At 41.4% G+C, this 20,007-nt stretch overlaps 1 protein-coding gene across 1 annotated transcript in view; it reads right to left on the bottom strand.

Annotated features, from left to right (window-relative positions):
- DGUOK (deoxyguanosine kinase) overlaps positions 1-20,007 on the bottom strand; it is a 44,396-nt gene that overhangs the window by 6,246 nt on the left and 18,143 nt on the right. The window contains exons 3-4 of the mRNA XM_004482063.5: positions 6,446-6,633; positions 1,653-1,800 (exon numbers count right to left, since the gene is read on the bottom strand). Of these exons, the coding sequence (XP_004482120.1) occupies positions 1,653-1,800; positions 6,446-6,633 (336 nt within the window). The remainder of the gene's footprint in view (positions 1-1,652; positions 1,801-6,445; positions 6,634-20,007) is intronic.

Raw genomic sequence — 20,007 nt, 5'->3', positions numbered from 1 at the left:
GGGTTCACATCCACAGGACCAGGGGCTGGGACCTGAACTTCCTTTTATGAGACATGATTCAGTCCCCAACCAGCACTCAAATTCCCATCCAATCCCCAAATAAATAAGCTATTTTTCTTTTTCTATCATTTAGTTGCAACAATCCTTCAACTCCCTTCATTCTTCTCCAGCTGAAACACTTCAATTAGTCTCTCCAAAAAAGACATAAATAATACCCCCCGTAATCACCACCACCATCATCATTCCCTTCTCACAAAGTTATTCAGAGTGCACAAAGAAAGAAAGGAAGGAAGACTTTCCTGCTTTCTTTGCTGGGTCCCAGTGTCTCTATTCAACTTCAACTCCAGAAACAAGAAACTCTGCAGCCTGACACCCAGGAATCAGCCAGTCCTCCTCCTCCCATGCTCCTTCCCCTTGTCCTCATGGCACTGAGTGGAGTGTGCTCCAGTTCTGGTCCTCTTGGAAAGGTGAGGTTGGTGCTCTCGATTCTTCTCCTTTGCCTAACGCTAATGCCCTCAACCTACCGCTTCTTTCAGCCCAGCCATCCCATGACTCCCACTGGAAACCTGTCACTTCTTCAAATTACAAACAAAATTTCACTCAGTCCAACTCCTCAATGCTCTCACTCCGCTTTGGCCCAGGTCATGCACTGGCGTGGAGGCCAGGGCTTCTCTCTCCACCTGAGCCCCACACTCAGGTGCTTCATGGTCATCTTCTTTGCAGGGGACTCTTACCTAGTCACTGACCTCAACCCCTCCGACATTATAATCACCTTCATAATCTGCCTCTTCTATTCCTGCTCCGAGGCAAAGCAAACAAGCAGAAGTCACAGGGACGTGACCCGGCTGGTCCTCTCACAATCCACTCATCTAAAAGTGGTCCCTCTCACTGAAGGTCCTCAGCTCTCTGACTTTACCACACGTCTAGTTCAGTTTCACCTGACATTTTAGACCCAAGTTCCTCTGCTAACATCCTTATTTCTGTGGAATCTCTTTATTTCCTTCTACAATTTAGCATTCTGCCCATAATCTCTGGAAACTGCTCACATAAAGACCCCCAGTATCTGGTCCCAATCATATTTAAGGCCCTTTTTCTCATCTGCAGCCTTCCAGATGTAAGGCCCTTCGTCCCAACCTTCCATGTATCCTGGGCTAGCTCTGAAGTCCAAGTCAGACAGCCAAAGAACGCAACTTCTGTAGTCTGTCTTCCCCAGCAGCATCCTCAAGGTTCAAAGAGGGGCTATCTAAGACAGTATCAGGATGAGGTGAGAAAGCCCTTCTTCTCTCCTTCCCCACCTCCTAGTCAGGAAACCATAAAGACCACCTCAGATGTGAGGGAAGGAACAGTTCAGGCTACTGGTCACAGAGCCCAGCCTTCAAACCTGGGGGATAAAGACAACGCCCAATTTGTTCCATGCTATTGCCACACCAAAAAGGACCCTTTCTATGCATAGTAAGTTGCTTTAGAATTCTGCTGCACAAAGCCTGTGGAAAAGAGGGTGCACCACATTGGAATGGTAGGTTGTCTACCCTGTTCTCCCTACTCTGTATGCCTGCTCTCTAATTTTTCCAACCAGAAAATCAGGGACGTGGATAACCTCATCTCTGAGGTTTCATAGGGCCTAAAGACTAAGGCTTTAAGTTCTGGGTTACCTGGGGAGTGGCCTGGAGGTAGATGAAGCCGTGTAATTTGAGCCGGGTGGCAAACTCCTGGAGGAGAAAAGAATGCCAGTACTGATAGATATGCCATTCGATGTCACTGAGGGAACCATTCTCAAAAAGATTCTTTGCAAAGATATACCTGGTTGAAATGTAAGTGGGATGAGGGGTAGGGAAGAGAAGAATGGGGAATGGAATAAAGGGCAAAAGAGAGAGGGAAACAGAAAAATCAATAACCAACTTGTTTCATGTCTTTTCAAACCACTTACCATCTTGAGCTCCCCATCCATCTTTGAGAAATCTGGATTCTTAGCCCATATCACTCTCCCTGTTCAACACTAAGATGGGAAATAGCGTCTAGATTTCAGAGATGAAAATCACAACTCTCCAGATGGATTAATTAACTGGAAGAAAAGAGATACTGGAAGAGAATACAACTGGTTCCTAACAATATTTCCTGTTGGAAAACAGTCAGAATATACCATAAATGGTGCATGCATAACAAATGTAAACTTTTCAGATGACCTAATCTTAATAATTAATAAGTATTATTATAGCAAGATCCCAAACAAAAACCAAGTGAATCTTACTTTAAAGGTGACTCCATTCTAAAGCCAAATATCACTTTCCTTTAAGAACTGAGGGGTCCTGAGTCTCTGAGCTGCTGAGCAAGGGTTTCTGTCTAGCTGACAAGTAGAAGAGGAAGTGCAGGTACCTGGGATCATCTATGGGGTTGGAAATGCATTTCCTACTAACTTCAGTGTTATGGAGAAAGCAGAGTATCCTCCAAAGCATACCGGAGCTCTTATTTGCTTGCTCCTCTGCCATTTAATCTTCTAATGCAGATAAAGCTAAAGCTATAAATCAAGCTAGCTTTGCCTCTTACTTCCATAACAACAGGAGCATCCGGTAAAGAGGAAATCAGAGCTAAACAGAAACCATTGCTTGGTAAGGGGTAAACTCTTCTTACAAACCCCAGTCATCTTGACACAAAACACAATTTACACCTGAAACAATGAACTAGTTTCTACCACAACGTTCAGCAACTGTCCACTTCTGAGAAAATGAAATTCAGAACCCTTGCCTATGAATGGCTCAGGCAAGGGCAGGCTGCAAGGCTGTGAGTGTTACAATGAAGAGGATGGGCTCCAGAGTCTCATTCCTGGATTGATCCTGACTCCAACATTCCCTAGCCATGTCACCTTGAGCAAGTCATCTAAACTGTCTCAGCTCATTTCCTCCTCCATAAAAAAAAAAGAGTAGAACCCAATTCACAGAGTTGTGATGATTCTATGTAATACTCAAAGTGCTTACAACAGTAACTGGCACACAGTATTTCAGCCATCTTAGTTATTATTATCACTAGCACTTTGCTAGACTATGAAGAAGTTAATTTGGGAGCTGCATAAGTAAACTCTCCCAGTCTGGAATAGCTGAGCTATGGTCTAGCTGAAGGTAACAAAGAGAAAGGTGACCTCTGGGAAGCAACATGGCTCAACTGATAAAGTGTCCGTCTACCATATGGAGGGTCCACGGTTCGATCCCCAGGGCCTCCTGACCCATATGGTGAGCTGGCCCACGCACAGTGCTGGCATGCACAAGGAGTGCCATGCCATGCAGGGCGTCCCCACATAGGGGTGCACCACGCACAAGGCGTGTGCCCCGCAAGGAGAGCCGCCTCATGTGAAAAAACCACAGCCTGCCCAGGAGTGGCACCGCACACACGGAGAGCTGACGGAGAGCAAGATGACACAACAAAAAAGAGACAGAGTTTCCCGGTGGCACTTGATAATGCAAGTGGACACAGAACACACAGTGAATGGACACAGAGAGCAGACAACTGGGGGGAAGGATAGAGAAATAAATGAAATACATCTTTAAAAAAAAAAAGGTGACTTCTGTAACTCAGGGTCTGAAAAATGTTTTCAGCTTTTCATGGCTAACTAGAAGATGAAATTAAGGTCTTATAATGAGAAATTAGATAAATATTTGTTATATGCCCTATAAAAGAGGGCCCCACTTTTCTTGAGCGCTTCTTTGCTTCTCCAAACTGGTGGTGATGAGGAGAGAGGGAGTGGAAGGGTATGTTGCTGGGCACTAATGGGGGCTGGGGAGGCCACTGCAGTCTACACACAGGGACTGTAGAGAAGAGAGCTTAAGAAATCTTGGGGGAAGCAGATGTGGCTCAAGCAATTGGGCTCCTGTTTACCATATAGGAGGTCCAGGGTTCAATACCCAGGGCCTCCTGGTGAAGGCAAGCTGGACTATGTGCTAAGCTGATCCATGCAGAGTGCTGCCCTGCGCAGGAGTGCTGACCCACATGGAGAGCTGGTGCAGCAAGATGATGCAACAAAAAGAGACACAGAGGAGACAGAATAAGAGACGCAGAAGACCAGGGAGCTGAGATGGCACAAGAGAATGATCGCCTCTCTCCTACTCCAGAAGGTCCCAGGATTGGTTCCCAGAGCCACCTAATGAGAATACAAGCAGGCACAGAAGGACACACAGTGAATTGGACAGAGAGAGCAGACAATGGAAGGAAGGAGGAGAAATAAATGAGTAAATAAATCTTTAAAAAACAAAACAAAACAAAAAAAACTTGGAGCCAAAGTTCCCTCTCGAAGACCATATGCTACTGTTTCCTCTCACTCAAACAGAAAAGAGTAGGGTCCCCATCCCACAATCCACTCTCCCAAACAACCCAGCTTCCTCCTTTGGAGCGCACTTTGCACATGTAAGCATCTGCTCAGACTCAAGTGCTCCCTGTTAGACTAGCGGGCCTCGTAGGCTGGAACTGGGTCTGCCTTGCCCACTGCTGCAGCCCGAGTGCCTGCCATGGAGTCTGCACACAGAAAACAATCAATAAACCCGTGCTGAACAAATACATGAATGCGTACCATTTCAAAAAGATTGGAGAGGGTCTAAATTTCCGTAAGGATGAGAATCTGTAGTTAATTAGCCTTCTGTCCAAAAATGTAGCCCTGAAGAAAACACCTAGTATGCTGTAGTTGTCCACAGTCCAATCAATTCTTATCTCTTATCTCTTCCATTAAATATTAAGATCCATGTGGCTTCTTTACAAGGTATTTCAACTTAACACATTTCTGCTTAACATTTTCCCCCTGATGGGGTCTCTCACATGCCTTCCTCACTAAGGGGCTAGAAATCAAGACTGACTGTGAATATGTTTCTAAGCAACCCAGGTGGTTACATGTAATTCAGTTTTCTAGTCTGAGAGACAAGGCTTGGGAGAGGGGAGAGGAAAATAGGTGGTAGCATATTCAACAGCTGAAAAAGAACCAAAACCTACAGGCTAGCCATCTGTAATATACATATTTAGCTTTCTAAAAAGTAGGCTCTCTTGAGGTACACAGAGAAGAAACATGTAGACCATAGGGCTTGTTTTGCATATTTTGCATGATTTTAGGTAAAGTCAGAAAAATTGCATGACATTTACAAGTGTACCCTTAATTTTTTCTCTATGGGAACAAAAAAGAAGTAAAACTAGCTTGCCTAATTTGGAATTAAATGGGTAACCAACTAACTTATTGGGCTCAGAAGAGAGTAGGAGACAAAGAAAATACAGCATTTTCCATTTTAATACCTCAAAGGTCTTAAGACAGACCATTATTCCTGGCCCCCTTGTGGCTTTTTTTGCTTGCTGTCTGCTCCCTGCATCCACCTGCTGTGCGTGTCTCTGTGTCTGTATTTTTTATTTATTCTCCCCCGGTTTGCGGCTTGCTTGCTGTCTGCTCTGTGTCCATTTGCTGCGCGCTCCTCTGTGTTTCTGCTTGTCTCCCTTTCCATTGAGTCACCTTACTGAGTTGGCTCTCCATGGCGCCCGTAGGCCGGGCAGCAATGCCCTCACTAGGAGGCCCCGGGACACGAACCCAGGGCCTCCCACATGGCAGACGGGAGCCCAACTGACTGAACCACAGCTGCTTCCCAGACCATTATTTTTTAAAAGCACCATTTCACACTGAGAGATTATTCGTTGTCTTCAGATTCAAAAAAAAAAAACTCAGCAATGTCTAGATCAAGGCCCCCTGACTTCATCACAGTCTGGTCTCTGTGGCAGAGCAGAATGGACCAGCTCTCGTGGAAAAGATGGGCTGACTTCCCGAGTTAACTGCTGACCTATGTGAAAAGTGACTTCACACCCCCACTCCCTCAGCTGGTCAGGACAATGCCTCTCCCCAGACCTGACAGAGGCACTGGGTGTCCAGTACTGCTTCTGGCCAGGGAATAAGCTCTGTCACAGAAGACAGGGTCAGAAAGGGCTAACGACAAGACAGATGCCAGTTTCACAGATGCGCTATTTCAACTTAGAAATCCTTCACTGAAGAAAAAAAAAAGAATGAATGTATTTCTTGTATCATTTAGGAACACACATTTTAATTCTGTCTGCTTTTTCCTTCAAGGAGATAACCAACCACTGACTTATTTGGTTTCCTAGAACAATCACTACTACGTAAGTGTCTAGTCTGTGCCTTTTAGCATGTAATGGTCATGCTAAGTAGCTACCAGGTTGTCTCTATGCCAGAGAAGAATAAGGGAACATAAAGTAATCAGTATAATGTGGGAAATAAAATTCATTAAGCTTCTGAAAGACACAATTTCTTCTCTTGACAATAAAATACCTCTGTGGAATCGTTACTCTGAACAAATTTATATAGTTCTGTCCTTAAAAAGAAGACAATTTTTCAATGACTAGAACGAGGCAGTGTCTTAGCAACAAGAGCAAACCATGCAGCGCTGAGCACAGGGCTCGTGACTTAGCATCTTACCTGTCACTGCACACAGACCTCTCAAAGATTTGGACCGGCTCCTTTGCCTCTAAGAGTTTCTCAGAGAAGGGTTCCAGCTGTACTTTCAGGCGGGTCATAAAGGAAAATGTCTGGAATGTATATGACCACCGTGCTGGCTTCTGGTACATCATCTCCAGCAAATTTCCAAGACTTGGGGTAGTGCAGGTCTAGAGGGAGATTTCAAAAGAGAAGAATTCCTAGAAGGTATACTTATTACCCCATCCCCACTGGCAGGTTTAATAATCAATGAGAGAAGCAATTATAAGTTTCCTTCCACTAAAAACATTCAACTATATCCCGCAGCTTAGTTGAAGCAACATAATCAAGAAAGAGATTTTCTTACTTTATTAGATAAGAATCTGATAGAGGGAGATGATGTGCCACCTTCAATGTAACAGAGAAGAGCAGAGGAAGAACCATACGTGGAATTGACAGGTTCCCTGACGGAGGAGTTCAGGAGTTCTGGGTGGGGAGGGGCCAGCACTCAACCACCATCTAAAACTCTATTTTCAATCAAATCTTTCCATCGTAACACTTTGTTGTCTCTCTTTTGAGCTTCTATCTGTGGCTATTTCTTTATCGTTATTTCAATTCAGACAAAAAAGTAAGTGCTGACCTGAAAATTCAACCAACCAACCAATCACCCAACAAATAGGATTCTAATATCTTTCACAGAAGTGCTGTACCTTTTTTAAAAAAATCCCTCCTCCCTTCATTCTAGAGGCTTTATGGCATGCATTTTAGGACCCACTTACTTGGTGTGTACAGAAAGAAATGTGTGTGGGATACTGAGGAGCCTGGATTTTTTTCTGAGCTCTGCTACTGATGCAATGCAAAAGTGAGTTTTGTGCACACTGATATTCATAGCAGCATTATTCATAATTACCAAAAGGTGGAAGCAACCCAGTGCCCATCGAGAAGAATGAATAAACAAACAGTGGTGTAGATAGGCAATTATCAGCTGTAAAAAAGGAATGAAGTTCTAATACATGCTATGACATGGATGAATGAACATCATGTTGAGTGAAATAAGCCAGTCCCCAAAGGACAAATACTGTATGATCTCACTGATATGAAATAATTAGGAGAGACAAATTCATAGTCAGAAATTAGAATACAGGATACCTGGGGCTGGGGTGGGGGTAGGAAATGGTGAGTTAATGCTTAATTGGTACAGAGGAGGGAAAGTTTGGGTAATGGATGGTGGAGATGGTAGCACAACACTGAATGCAATTAACGCCACTGAATTGTTTACTTGAAATGCTTAAAATTGGAAATTTTATGTTGTTACAATAAAGACTAACAAACAAAAACAAAAACCATGAAACTACACAAAACAAAGAGTAAACCCTAATATAAACTATGGATTACTGTTAATAACATAAATATAATATTGGTTCATGAACTGTAACAAAGGTACCACATTAATGCAAAATGTTAATAAGGTAAACAGTGTATGTAAGGGGGGATATATGGGAATTCTGTAGTTTCTGCACAATTTTTCTATAAATGTAGAACTGCTCTAATTTTTAAAAAGACAGAAAAGAAAGAATAGTGAGTTTTTCACGAAGCACTTGGGATCTGTATTCATTCACTTACTCATCTCAACTGAAGGCCTGTGATAAATGATGTGATACATAGACTAGGTGTTATAATAAATAGAACTAGCCTTTATTTCAATAGTCACCATGCTATATTATCTCATTTAATCTTTAAAACAGTTTCATGAGGTTAGTAATACTGTTATGCCCATTTTCCAGAGGGAAAAAAGTCCACTCAGAGAGGTTAAATAAATTATTATTCCTAGTCCAAGGTCTCACAGCCAGTAAGTACTGATTTGGGACACCTAGCTTCCTTTTCATTCCAAGGCCTCTCCATATAAAGGTAAGCAAGAGACCTGATTCCTGAACTCAAGGAGCTCATAATGCAAAAGGGAAGGGGTGACAAGGGTGTAAAGAGCCAGAAATAATAAGGCTGAACATGTGACAAAAGATGATCACATATGGTTGAGGGAATCTCAGGAAGTTTTTGGAAAAAGTTGGCATTAATCAGGGAATTAAATGATGCATGGGTTTTCCACAGATGAAAATGGGGAATAAGAAGACAGAAATTCAGATGGAGACAAAGATAAAGGAGAAGGAGAGAGATTAGACAACTAGCAGTCCAGTTTGGGTAACTATCACTATATTCTAAAGAAAGATCCCACTCTCTCTGTTTTAGTGGGCTGAGATGATGTAGCTTAACATGATTCCTAAATAGAAGCTGGCCATTTGATATCAGAGGAGTGAAGTTTCAAGAGACCAAAACTGAATCTAAGTCTTCTTTCCCAGGCTGGAACTCTTGGTTGCTATAAGTCTTAGATGTACAATTCATGATGACTGCATTTTTCTTTTATGGTAAGATCAGAAAGTCACCTAAAGATGTAGAGACGTAGCATGGTATATAGTTATATATGGGTTCTGGAGTAAGACTGGGTTCAAACCAATGCACTATCACTTAACCAGCTTTGTAACCTTGCCAAGTTTTAACATATTTGTGCCTATGTTTATGTGTCTTTCTGCCAGTTGCCTATCTCTTACTAACTTCACCCTGAAGTATCCAAACCCTAATTTAATTCTAGAATTGAGCAAAGTATGATAGCAAGGACTATGGTATGAATCCCTATTTAACTGATAGTTTTCTTTGATAGATCTTGGTTCTGGTGCTATTTGTCAAATTCCTCATTTTGTTTAGCTAGACCAATAGATCTTTAATGGTCTCTTCTACTTGTTTACTTTAAAATTTTAAATGTAATGATTTCTATCTAAAAAAAAGGACCCCAGCCATATACCTGAAACTTAGAAAGGCTTCAGCAGGAGCCATGCAGGTAAGAACAGGGTGGATCAGCAAACCATTTAACACCTATGGCATGAAGCATGCCTCGGAAGTATATGCAGGATTTCCCTCCTTCCACTTACCCCACTCCACACACACACACCCCAGCCTCACGAATGGCCCTGGTCAAGAGCTGGAGTTAGGTGCAGGAGGACAAATTTGAATCTAGTCAAGTTTCTTATGGTGTCAGGAGAAACTGTGGGCAGAAGCCCTCAGCTAGCAGTGGAGTTCACGGCACGGATGGCCGTCAAATGGAGTGGGTGCTGGGCTCACAGGTAAGCAGACAGGGGTGGGAGGGAGACAGGGGTGGGAGGCAGGCTTCATTCCACCAGTGGGCTGTGGACTACCAAAGGGAGACTGTTCCTGAAATAATTTCGAAAAGAACCCACCACAGCTACAAGACAAATGCAAACATTCCCCCAAATGTGAAAGCATTTAGAGGGAAAATCACTGGATTTTCAGCAATTCAAAAGAAGAGAACCAATGTGTGCTCAGGACAAGTAGTCTCCTGGAAGAGACGGCTGAGGCCAGAAACAAGAGAAACAAAACAGAACAAAAATTTCAGTGACATTCAAGAGAGTACCACGGGAAGCGGATGTGGCTCAAGAGATTGAGCTCTTGCCTACCACATGGGAGGTCCCTGACTCAGTTCCCAGCACCTCCTGAAGAAGACAGTGAATTGGTATGACGGGCAGGTGTGGCGGGATGATGCAACAAGAGACACAAGAAGAAAAACATTATGAGAGACACAACAAAGCAGGAAATGGAGGTTCTCAGTGCCCTCCTAAAGAGGACAAGCAAGACAGCAAGCTGGTGCAAGAGGCAGGCACGGCAAGCTGACACAAGATGATGTGACAAGAGACACAAGAAGAAAAACATAATAAGACACAACAAAGCAGGGAACAGAGGTGGCTCAAGTGATTAGGCGTCTCCCTCCCATATTGGAGGACCCAGGTTCAGTACCAGGAGCCTCCTAAAGGAACAAGGAAGATGAACAGACACAGCAAGTGCAAACAAGGAGTGGGTGGGGAGAAATAAATTAATAAAATAAATCTTAAAAAAAAAAAAAAGAGTGCCACATTGATAAAACAAGAATAGGCTGTCATGAAAAAGGAGCAATAAAGGGAGCAGGTGTAGCTCAGTGGTTGAGCACCTGTTTCCCATAAACAAGGTCCCAGGTTCAATCCCTGGTTAAAAAAAAAAGGAGCCATATGAAAAAAGAAGCCTTCTTACAAGTGAAAAATGCAAGTGCCAAAATAAAACACTACATAATGATAATAACCAACAGTACTGATAACTGCAATAAATTTAGTGAGTTATAAGATCCAAATAGAATATTGGCTCCAGACATTTCTCCTAAACTAAAAAGCGAAGAAAATCATTCAAAAAATTAAAAGATGTGCAGGCCAGAAGGAGATCTAACATACACTGTAATACAGCGGGTTTTTTGGTTTTTATTTCTTTCCTCTGGAAAGATGTATCATGATGTAGTACCACTTGTATTTCAGTTCATGGCAATTAATACAACTTTGTATCAAACAACTTTTCCAAAAGGACCAAAATGACCCCGGAAACATCAAAGTACTCTAGCTGAGATAAAGCTCCTACCGAATCAGGGATACGATTTCCCTTTTTCACTAGACAAGAGTTGAATACAGAGAGGCAAAATGCCACCCTCAGCAAAAAAGGGGGTGCCCATGAGTGTATTTCCCTCTTCTCAAATCTCACCACCCCTGAGACTCACCACCTGTGGTACATCTAGGTATGGCAGGAAAGTTTAAAACCATAGTACAGCAAAAAAGGAAAAAAATGAAAATAAAATAAAACCATAGGAGTTCTAGTCACAGGAAGCAGAGCAGATAAAAAGAAGTTAAAATCAAAGAAAAAAAATTAAAGACAATCCCAAACACGAGACCTCCACCAGAAAAATTCACTGAAAACCAGAAAAGATTTTCTATACATTTGCATGTACAGCAGTTCACACACATACACACACACACACACACACACACGGGAACACAAATTGGACCTATCCTGGCAAAAAGTCAACTGTTTATTTAAAAACAAACAAAACACAAACTACTCATTGGAAAACAAGATCAGAACCACCTAACAATTCTCCACAACAGAAACTACCTTTCAGATTGTAGCTCAGAGGTTGTGCACCTGATTCCCATGTACCCTCAAGGCCCTGGGTTCAATCCCTGGTACCTCCTAAAAAAAAAAAAAAAAAGAAATAATCTTTCACATTCCAGGGCAAAATAAGACATTTTTCAACAAAGCAATCACTCAGGAATTACACCCCCCAGAGAAGTTTTCTGGAAAAAAAAAAATTTTTTTTAAATCTAGGATGTAGTCCAGCCAACTGAAAATAATCAAAACAGGGAATTGAGAAATGGGAAGATGTGGTAATGAAAAAAAAAAAGGGGGTCAGTGATAAGCCAGTAGAACAGTGTCAAATATAGAGTAACTACTGTTAAAATAGTTAGGAAGTTTAATGCCAATTTAAGAGTTTTTGTTAAAAGAGAAATTGCATAATATAAAAACATTCTGGTTCTAAAATTTCAGATTATTTCAATAGGCCTGGGGGATAGAAGTTAGAGAATAAGGTAGTCAAAAAGTGGTAGAGCTTTCTTTTTCTTTCACAGAGACTCCAGCAACACTGTTAAACAGGTTTAAACATGTACAATTTTAATTCAAATGTCACCCCAGGAGAATAAAAATAGTAGATTGTCCATATGATTGAAGGGGAGGAAAACAGAAAAAAATGTGTAAATACAGCAAAAAAAAAAAAGAAAAAAAAAAGGAGGAAATGAAAATAAATATAAAGCACAAAATAAGTTGGCAGGAATACACTAAACATAATAAAGAAGAAAAACCCCACCAGGAAAGGCAAATCCTCTGACTGGGTTAACAACTAAAATTCTGTCCGTAAGAGAAACACCTTAAACAAAAGGACACACATGTGGTTGAAAACAAAGGGACAGCAAAATCCACCAAATAGATACAAACAGAAAGAAAGAATGTCACAGAATTATAACAAAAGCATTAAATGCTATGAGAGAGTTAATTTATACTAATAAACTAATAAAAGACTCCACTATGAAGTCATGAGTCTTTTTACATGGAATAACAAAGAACTGAAAAATACAAACATAAAAAAAAGTCAAGAAACTGACAAAACACAATAAAAGCATAGAACTTTAACACACTTTCTCAGAATTAATCAAAAGAAAGAGACCCCAAAAACAAGAACTCGAAAGGATAAGAAAATCTAACTCATTATCTTCCCACATAATCTGAAAGTGGGACAATCTTACAGTGGTTGTTAAACTTAAGAGACATTTTCATTATTCCTTACAACTATTGTTAAACTGATTCTACTTTCTTTTTTTTTTTTTTAAAGATTTATTATTTATTTATTTAATTCCCCTCCCCTCCCCCGGTTGTCTGGTTTCTGTGTCTTTTTGCTGCGTCTTGTTTTTCTTTTTGTCCGCTTCTGTTGTCGTCAGCGGCACGGGAAGTGTGGGCGGCGCCATTCCTGGGCAGGCTGCTCCCTCCTTCGCGCTGGGCGGCTCTCCTTATGGGTGCACTCCTTGCGCGTGGGGCTCCCCTACGCGGGGGACACCCCTGCGTGGCAGGGCACTCCTTGCGCGCATCAGCACTGCGCATGGGCCAGCTCCACACGGGTCAAGGAGGCCCGGGGCTTGAACCGCAGACCTCCCATGTGGTAGACGGACGCCCTAACCACTGGGCCAAAGTCCGTTTCCCCTGATTCTACTTTCAATCAACATCTTAATCACATCAAACCACATGCCTTACATATAATACACAACTCTTCTTAAAAAAAGTCCAAAGTTGATTATGCATAAGGCATGAAGAACACCTCAGTAAGTTCCCCAAATTAATGTAGAGGCCACATTTTCTGACCAAAATAAAATTAGAAATTATTAACAGAACAGTGCACATAAAAATCTACACAGAAAATACATAATTATTTTGAAAATGACTGTTGGGCAAAAGATAAATCAAAACTACAATTACAAACTCTTTGGAAATTTCAGTTAAAATCCTTTATGTCAAAATCTAGAAGATGGGGGAAGCAGATGTGGTTCAAACAACTGGGTGCCCACCTAACACATGGGAAGTACTGGGTTCAGTTCCCAGTGCCTCCTAAAGAAGACAAGCAACGGAAAGTGGATTTGGCCCAATGGATAGGGTATTCACCTACCACATGGGAGGTCCAGGGTTCAAACCCAGGGCCTCCTGACCTGTGTGATGAGCTGGCCCATGTGCAGTGCTGCTGCATGCAAGGAGGGTCCTGCCATGCAGGGGTGTCCCCCGCATAGGGGAGCCCCACGCGCAAGGAATGTGCCCCCTAAGGAGAGCCGCCCAGCACGAAAAAAGTGCAGCCTGCTCAGGAATGGCGCCACACACACGGAGAACTGACGCAGCAAGATGATGCAACAACAACAAAAAAAGAGACATAGATTCTGGGAGCCACTGACACAAGCAGACACAGAACACAAAACAAATGGACACAGAGAGCAGACAACTGGGGCAGGGGCGGGGGAGGGGAGAGAAGTAAATAAAAAATACATCTTAAAAAAAAAAGACAAGCAATACAGTGAGCTGATGTGATGGGCTGGCACAGCAAGCTGACACAAGTTGGTGCAACGAGATGATGCGATGAGATGACACAGCAAAGGGACACAACAAGGAAACATAATGAGAGCACAACAAGTAGGAGTGGAGGTGGTTCAAGCCATTGGGTGAGTCCTTCCCACATTCAGTTCCCAGTGCCTTCTAAAAAAAAAAAAAGACGAGCACACAATGAACACAGAGAGCAGACAGCAAGTACAAATGAAGGACTGGGGAAAGATAAATAAAATTAAAAAAAAAAACAAAAAAAAAAAACCCTAGAAGGTGAGACCAAAGCTTATCCCATGAAGAAAATTGTTAGTTGTGGATACTTTTGTTACTGAGACAAAAAAAGAGAAAAACATATAAATTATTCAACCCAAAGTGCTTTAAAAAAACATGCAAAGACAGTATGAGAAAGAAATGAGTAAATTTAAAGACAAAAATTAATTAGAATGCAACTCCCCAAGCATTCAAAAATAAAATCAATTAATTGGGTCTTTTTATAAAAGGACAAAACAATCGTCTATCAAATCTATTCCCTCCCAAAATATTCACACAAATAAGCAACACCCGACAAAAGACCTAATTCCAGAAACAGAAGAATTTTGTATGAAAGAATACTATGTGGGAGCAGATGTGGCTCAAGCAATTGGGCTCCCGTCTACCATATGGGAGGTCCAGGGTTTGATTCCAAGGCCTCCTGGTGAAGGCATGCTGGCCCATAAGGAGAGATGGCCCACACAGGAGTGCTGGCCTGCGCAGGAATGCTGGCTGGCACAGAGAGCAGGTGCAGCAAGATGATGCAACAAAAAGAGACACAGAGGAGAGATAATAAGAGATGCAGCAGACCAGGGAGCTGAGGTGGTGCAAGAGAACAGGCACCTCTCTCCCACTCTGGAAGGTCCCAGGATCGGTTCCCATTGCCACCTAAAGAGAAGACAAGCAGTCACAGAAGAATGCATGACAAATGGACACAGAAAACAGACAGCGAGCACAAAAAACAATGGAGGGGAGACAAATCTTTTTAAAAAAGGAATACTAGATACTATCTTTAAGCTACTAAATTTTAGAAAATCAATAAACAGAAAATTTTTTACAGAAAGAAAATTATCAAAATTGATCCAAAGAAGGTAAAAAAACCTAAATAACAAGTGAAGGAGCAAACAGCACTGAATACATGTAATTTTAAAGCTGTCTATCATGCCTTCAAGGAATAGATAATCCCTATGCTAAAAAAGAATTAAAGCTTCTCAATTAGTTTCATAACTCTGATGGTAAAACCTGTTAAAAAAAGTTACACACAAACAGAAACACTAATCACATTTATAAATAAACACGCAATATTCTAAAAGTATACTGGTAAATTAATGGCTTAGTACACCATGACCAAATTCTTGGAATATGAGGATAATTCCATTATCAAATGGAATACTAATACTAAGAGATTAAAAAATAAAAACCTTACAGTTTATCTCACTAGCTAAAAAGGGTTTTGGTAAAAATTCAACATTTAATCCTGATAAAACAGTTAGTAACCTAGTAATAGAATGGTACCTCTTCCACGTGGAGTCTACTAAAAGGAAAAGCAAACATGGAACTTAACAATGACATATTAGAGATAGTTTCAGGGAAGCGGTATGGCTCAACGGATAGAGCTTCTGCCCACCATTTAGGAGGTCCAGGGTTCAATACCCAGAGCCTCCTGGCCTATGTGACAAGCTGGCCCAGGTGGAGTGCTGCCGCACACAAGGAACGCGCCCTGCACAGTGGTGCCCCCGTGCAAGAAGTGGTCCCGTGCAAGGAGTGCAGCCCCACACAGGAGAGCAGACCGCCCAGGAGTGGTGCCGCCCACACAGAGAGCTGACATAGCAAGATGACGTAACAAAAAAAGACAGAGAAGAGACAATATGAGATGTAGAGAAGTAGAGAGCTGAGGTGGAGCAATAGAATGATCGCCTCTCTCCCACTCTGAAGATCCCAGGATGGGATCCCAGAACCACCTAATGAGAATACAAGCAGACACAGGAGAACACAGCGAATGGACACAGAGGATAGACACTGAGGGGAGGGGGAAGAAATAAGAAAAAATAAATAAAAATAAATTAGAGATAGTTTCATTAAAGGCAAAACAAGATAAGGATGACTACTGTCACTGCTATTATTCAATATTCTTTTGGAAGTTCTACCCAATAAAAGGACACAGAAAATAGAAATGAGATATGGATATGGAAAACTTAAACATTGCTATGATTTAGGGGTAACTATTACTTTTCTCTCTCTCTCTTTTTTTAATGTTACATTAAAAAAATATGAGGTCCCCATATACCCCACCATCCCCCTCACCCCACTCCTCCCACATCAACAACCTCTTTCATCATCATGGTACATTCAATGCATTTGGTGAATACATTTTGGAGCACTGCTGTACCACATGGATAATGGTTTACATTGTAGTTTACACTCTCCCCCAGTCCACCCAGTGGGCCATGGCAGGACATACAATGTCCAGCATTTGTCCCTGCAGTACCACCCAGGACAACTCCAAGTCCTGAAAATGCCCCACATTTATCTCTTCTTCCCTCTCCTACCCTCAGCAGCTACCATGGCCACTTTCTCCACATCAATGCTACAATGTTTTCCATTACTAATCACAATAGTTTCATAGTAGAATATCATTAAGTCCATTATAGTCCATACTCTATTCCTCCATTCTGGATGGATGGTTATGTCCACTTCACCTCTATATCGAGAAGGGGCTTTGATTCCACATGTACGATGGATGCAATACGCCTGCTTACAGTTGTAGGCATGCTTGGCTCCCTGGTGTGGTGGTTGACCTTCTTCACCTCCCTGTTAGGTGGCCAGGGTAAGTCCAATAAACGAAAGGGTAGGAGTTACAAATCTGCTGAGGCTCAGGGCCTGGCTGTCAAATGCACAGTCCAGAGATTCAGGTCTCCTGAGTATACACCAATCCCAGCACCAACCACAGGTTCAGTAAAAGTGACAAAAGAGGTATACGTAGACAGGGCACATCTGAGTCCAACTCCATCACACAAACTCCAAAGCAGGGTAAACTGACATGGCACTAAACTCCTGAGCTATTTGCCATGACCAAAGAATCTATGGGGTCTCTGTAGCCCTCAAGAGAACCAGTACTGGGGTTTTATCTACTCTGGCTGTCTCTGGGACCCTGCTGAGGTGTGCATAAGTGTGACCCCTCTGATGACCTCCCGACTCTTTTTTGGAGACTCATAGCCATAAAAACTCATTTGTCCTTTCCATTTCCACTTTTTATTCAAGGTAAAAAAGCCGTTTTTAACACCTGATATTACATGTAGGCTGAGATATTCTGCTGGTCTGAGTTGACTCTTTTATTCAAGGTCTTTTTCTACTTACATCATGAGCTGGTGCTTCGTTGTAATCCCTTGGTGCCACGGAGGCTCATCCCTGGGAGTCATGTCCCACGCTGGAGGGAAGATAATGCATTTACATGCTGAGTTTGGCTGAGAGAGTGGCCAACATGGAGGCTCTCAGGAGGTAACTCTTAGGCACCCTGCAGCTTTAGGCCAAGTTCATATTTCAGGCGCACAGGCTCATAAGCATAGTCATCAGTTATCAAGGGCTCATTGTTGAACCATCCTTCTTTACTAGTCTTTGCCACTGCACTTGGGGGATTGTTGCTTTCCATTGGGGAATGTGATAGAGATCCCCTGGCTAGGAATTCAACACTCCCTCAGTTGTCGTTTCTAACGGTAACTACTATGAAAATATCCAAACATTTTAATGTACCCTGTATACATGCCCTGGAGAACTCCCTCCCAACCATGTGCCTCCCATTAGTAACACCCCACTCCAGGGTTCCTCCCCTGCCACAGTTGAACCTCTCTGTGGTCCAAAACTTCTTCAAAAATGAAGCCCAATATATTGTCAAGTTCCATTAATAGTAAAATGGAACATAGTGATGGGTTTAAAAGTTAGATACAGAATACATACTAATTTAGAAAAATTAAATAAAAATAAATTGGGGTATCAAAAATGAAAAAATGAAAAGCTTTTTTTTTTTAAGATTTATTTTTATTTATTTCTCTCCCTTTCACCCCTCCCCGCCCCAGTTGTCTGTTCTCTGTGTTCATTCACTGTGAGTTCTTTTGTCCGCTTCTGTTGTTGTCAAGGGCACGGGAATCTGTGTCTCTTTGTTGCATCATCTTTCTGCGTCAGCTCTCCGTGTGTGCGGCGCCATTCCTGGGCAGGTTGCACTTTCATATGCACTGGATGGCTCTCCTTATGGGGCGCACTCCTTGCACATGGGGCTCCCCTACACGGGGGACACCCCTGCATGGCACGGCACTCCTTGCATGCATCAGCACTGTGCATGGGCCAGCTCCACAAGGGTCAAGGAGGCCTGGGGTATGGACCGCGGACCTCCCATGTGGTAGACGGACATCCTATCCATTGGGCCAAGTCCGCTTCCTGAAAAGCTTTGTTTTTGATGTTTTGCCTTGCATCACTGCAATAGTTATTGTCCTGTATGTACGGTGGTAAGATAATTTTTCATTTCTTCCTCAGTTTCTACATCCTTCCTTTTTTTTTCCTAATTATTAAGTTTGTAAAACCCCAAGAAAATTAAGCAAAAAAAGAGAAAGAATATGAGAGTTGTCATACAAGACAAATACACCAATCAGCTGCTGCCCTTTAAAAAGCAATAACTATGTTATATATGTGTGTTTTGCAAGTTCACAGCTATTACACATTTATTGTTTATGTATATTTATGTATGAGTGATATAGTTCAATAAATTTTTTAAAAAAGCAATAACTAGTTTGAAAAGACTATGGGGAAAAAGATTCTATATTTTGTTACCATTGCCACTGTAGCAACAAAATATATAACTACTCAGAAGTAAATGAAAGTGGAGAATCAAGTAGAAAAAAAAAAAATTAGACCCCTATATCTTTCAAAGCAGGGGTTCTTAACCTTTTGGTTCCACGGACCCCTTGGTTAGTCAGGTGAAAACCATGGGCCCCTTACTAAGACCACACTATAATGTATATTATTTAATATACCTGCACCAACACATCCACACAAGAATAACCCTTTTTTTACTTAAATTCAAGCTCATTGACCCCTTGTTAAGAACCTCTGTTTTAAAGTCACATAAAGAATAAAAACCATAAAAGCAAGAAACACAAATACAGGAACATGATTTCATAATCTTGGGTAACGGGGGTCTTTTTAACATCAATGGCAGAAACTAACAAAGTAAAAGATGGACAGATTTGACTTTGTAAAAACTTAAAAATATTATATTGCAAAATGTATTATGTATGAAGATAAAGGAAAAATGGCAAAATGGGGAAAATAGCAACATATAACAAAGAGTTAATATGCTGTTACGAAGCTATTACCAAAAAAATTAAAGAGCTCAACAGAAAAAAAAGGATAAAGAGTTTGAATAGACAGTGGAGTGGAGGAGAAGGAGAAGAAATGGCTGATGCATTAAAAGAAAGAGAGGTTCAACTCACTAGTAATCAAATAAATGTAAAATTAAACAACATGCCATTTTCTTGCCTCTCAGATTAGCAAGTGTTTCTGAGAACATGATGAAATTAGTACTTTTCTGAAGGGAAATTTGGTATAATATATATCAAGAGTGTCAAAAATGTGCATAATTTTTATACATCAAAATTCCAGTCCTGGATTATCCTAAGAAACCACTCAGGTGCACAATATTTATCTACTAAAAAGAAAAAAGATTTAACTAGAAGGATACTCATCACTGCCATATTGTTTATAACAGGAAGAAATTAGGAAACCTAATACTGGAAACAGAGGACTAGATAACTAAATGATGCTATTTCACATTACACAGTACACTGCAACCATTAAAATGTCTTTCCTGTGGATAGTACCACGTAGGTGACAATTACAATTTTTGTCTTAAAACAGTAAATGTTTATATTTTTAATATATTTATATAAGTGGATGTAAATATATGCATTTTCTCTTCTGTAGGAAAAAATCTA

The sequence above is a fragment of the Dasypus novemcinctus genome, chromosome 17 (assembly GCF_030445035.2).
Source record: "Dasypus novemcinctus isolate mDasNov1 chromosome 17, mDasNov1.1.hap2, whole genome shotgun sequence".
NCBI lineage: Eukaryota > Metazoa > Chordata > Mammalia > Cingulata > Dasypodidae > Dasypus > Dasypus novemcinctus.
This window is presented reverse-complemented; position numbering and strand designations above follow the sequence as displayed.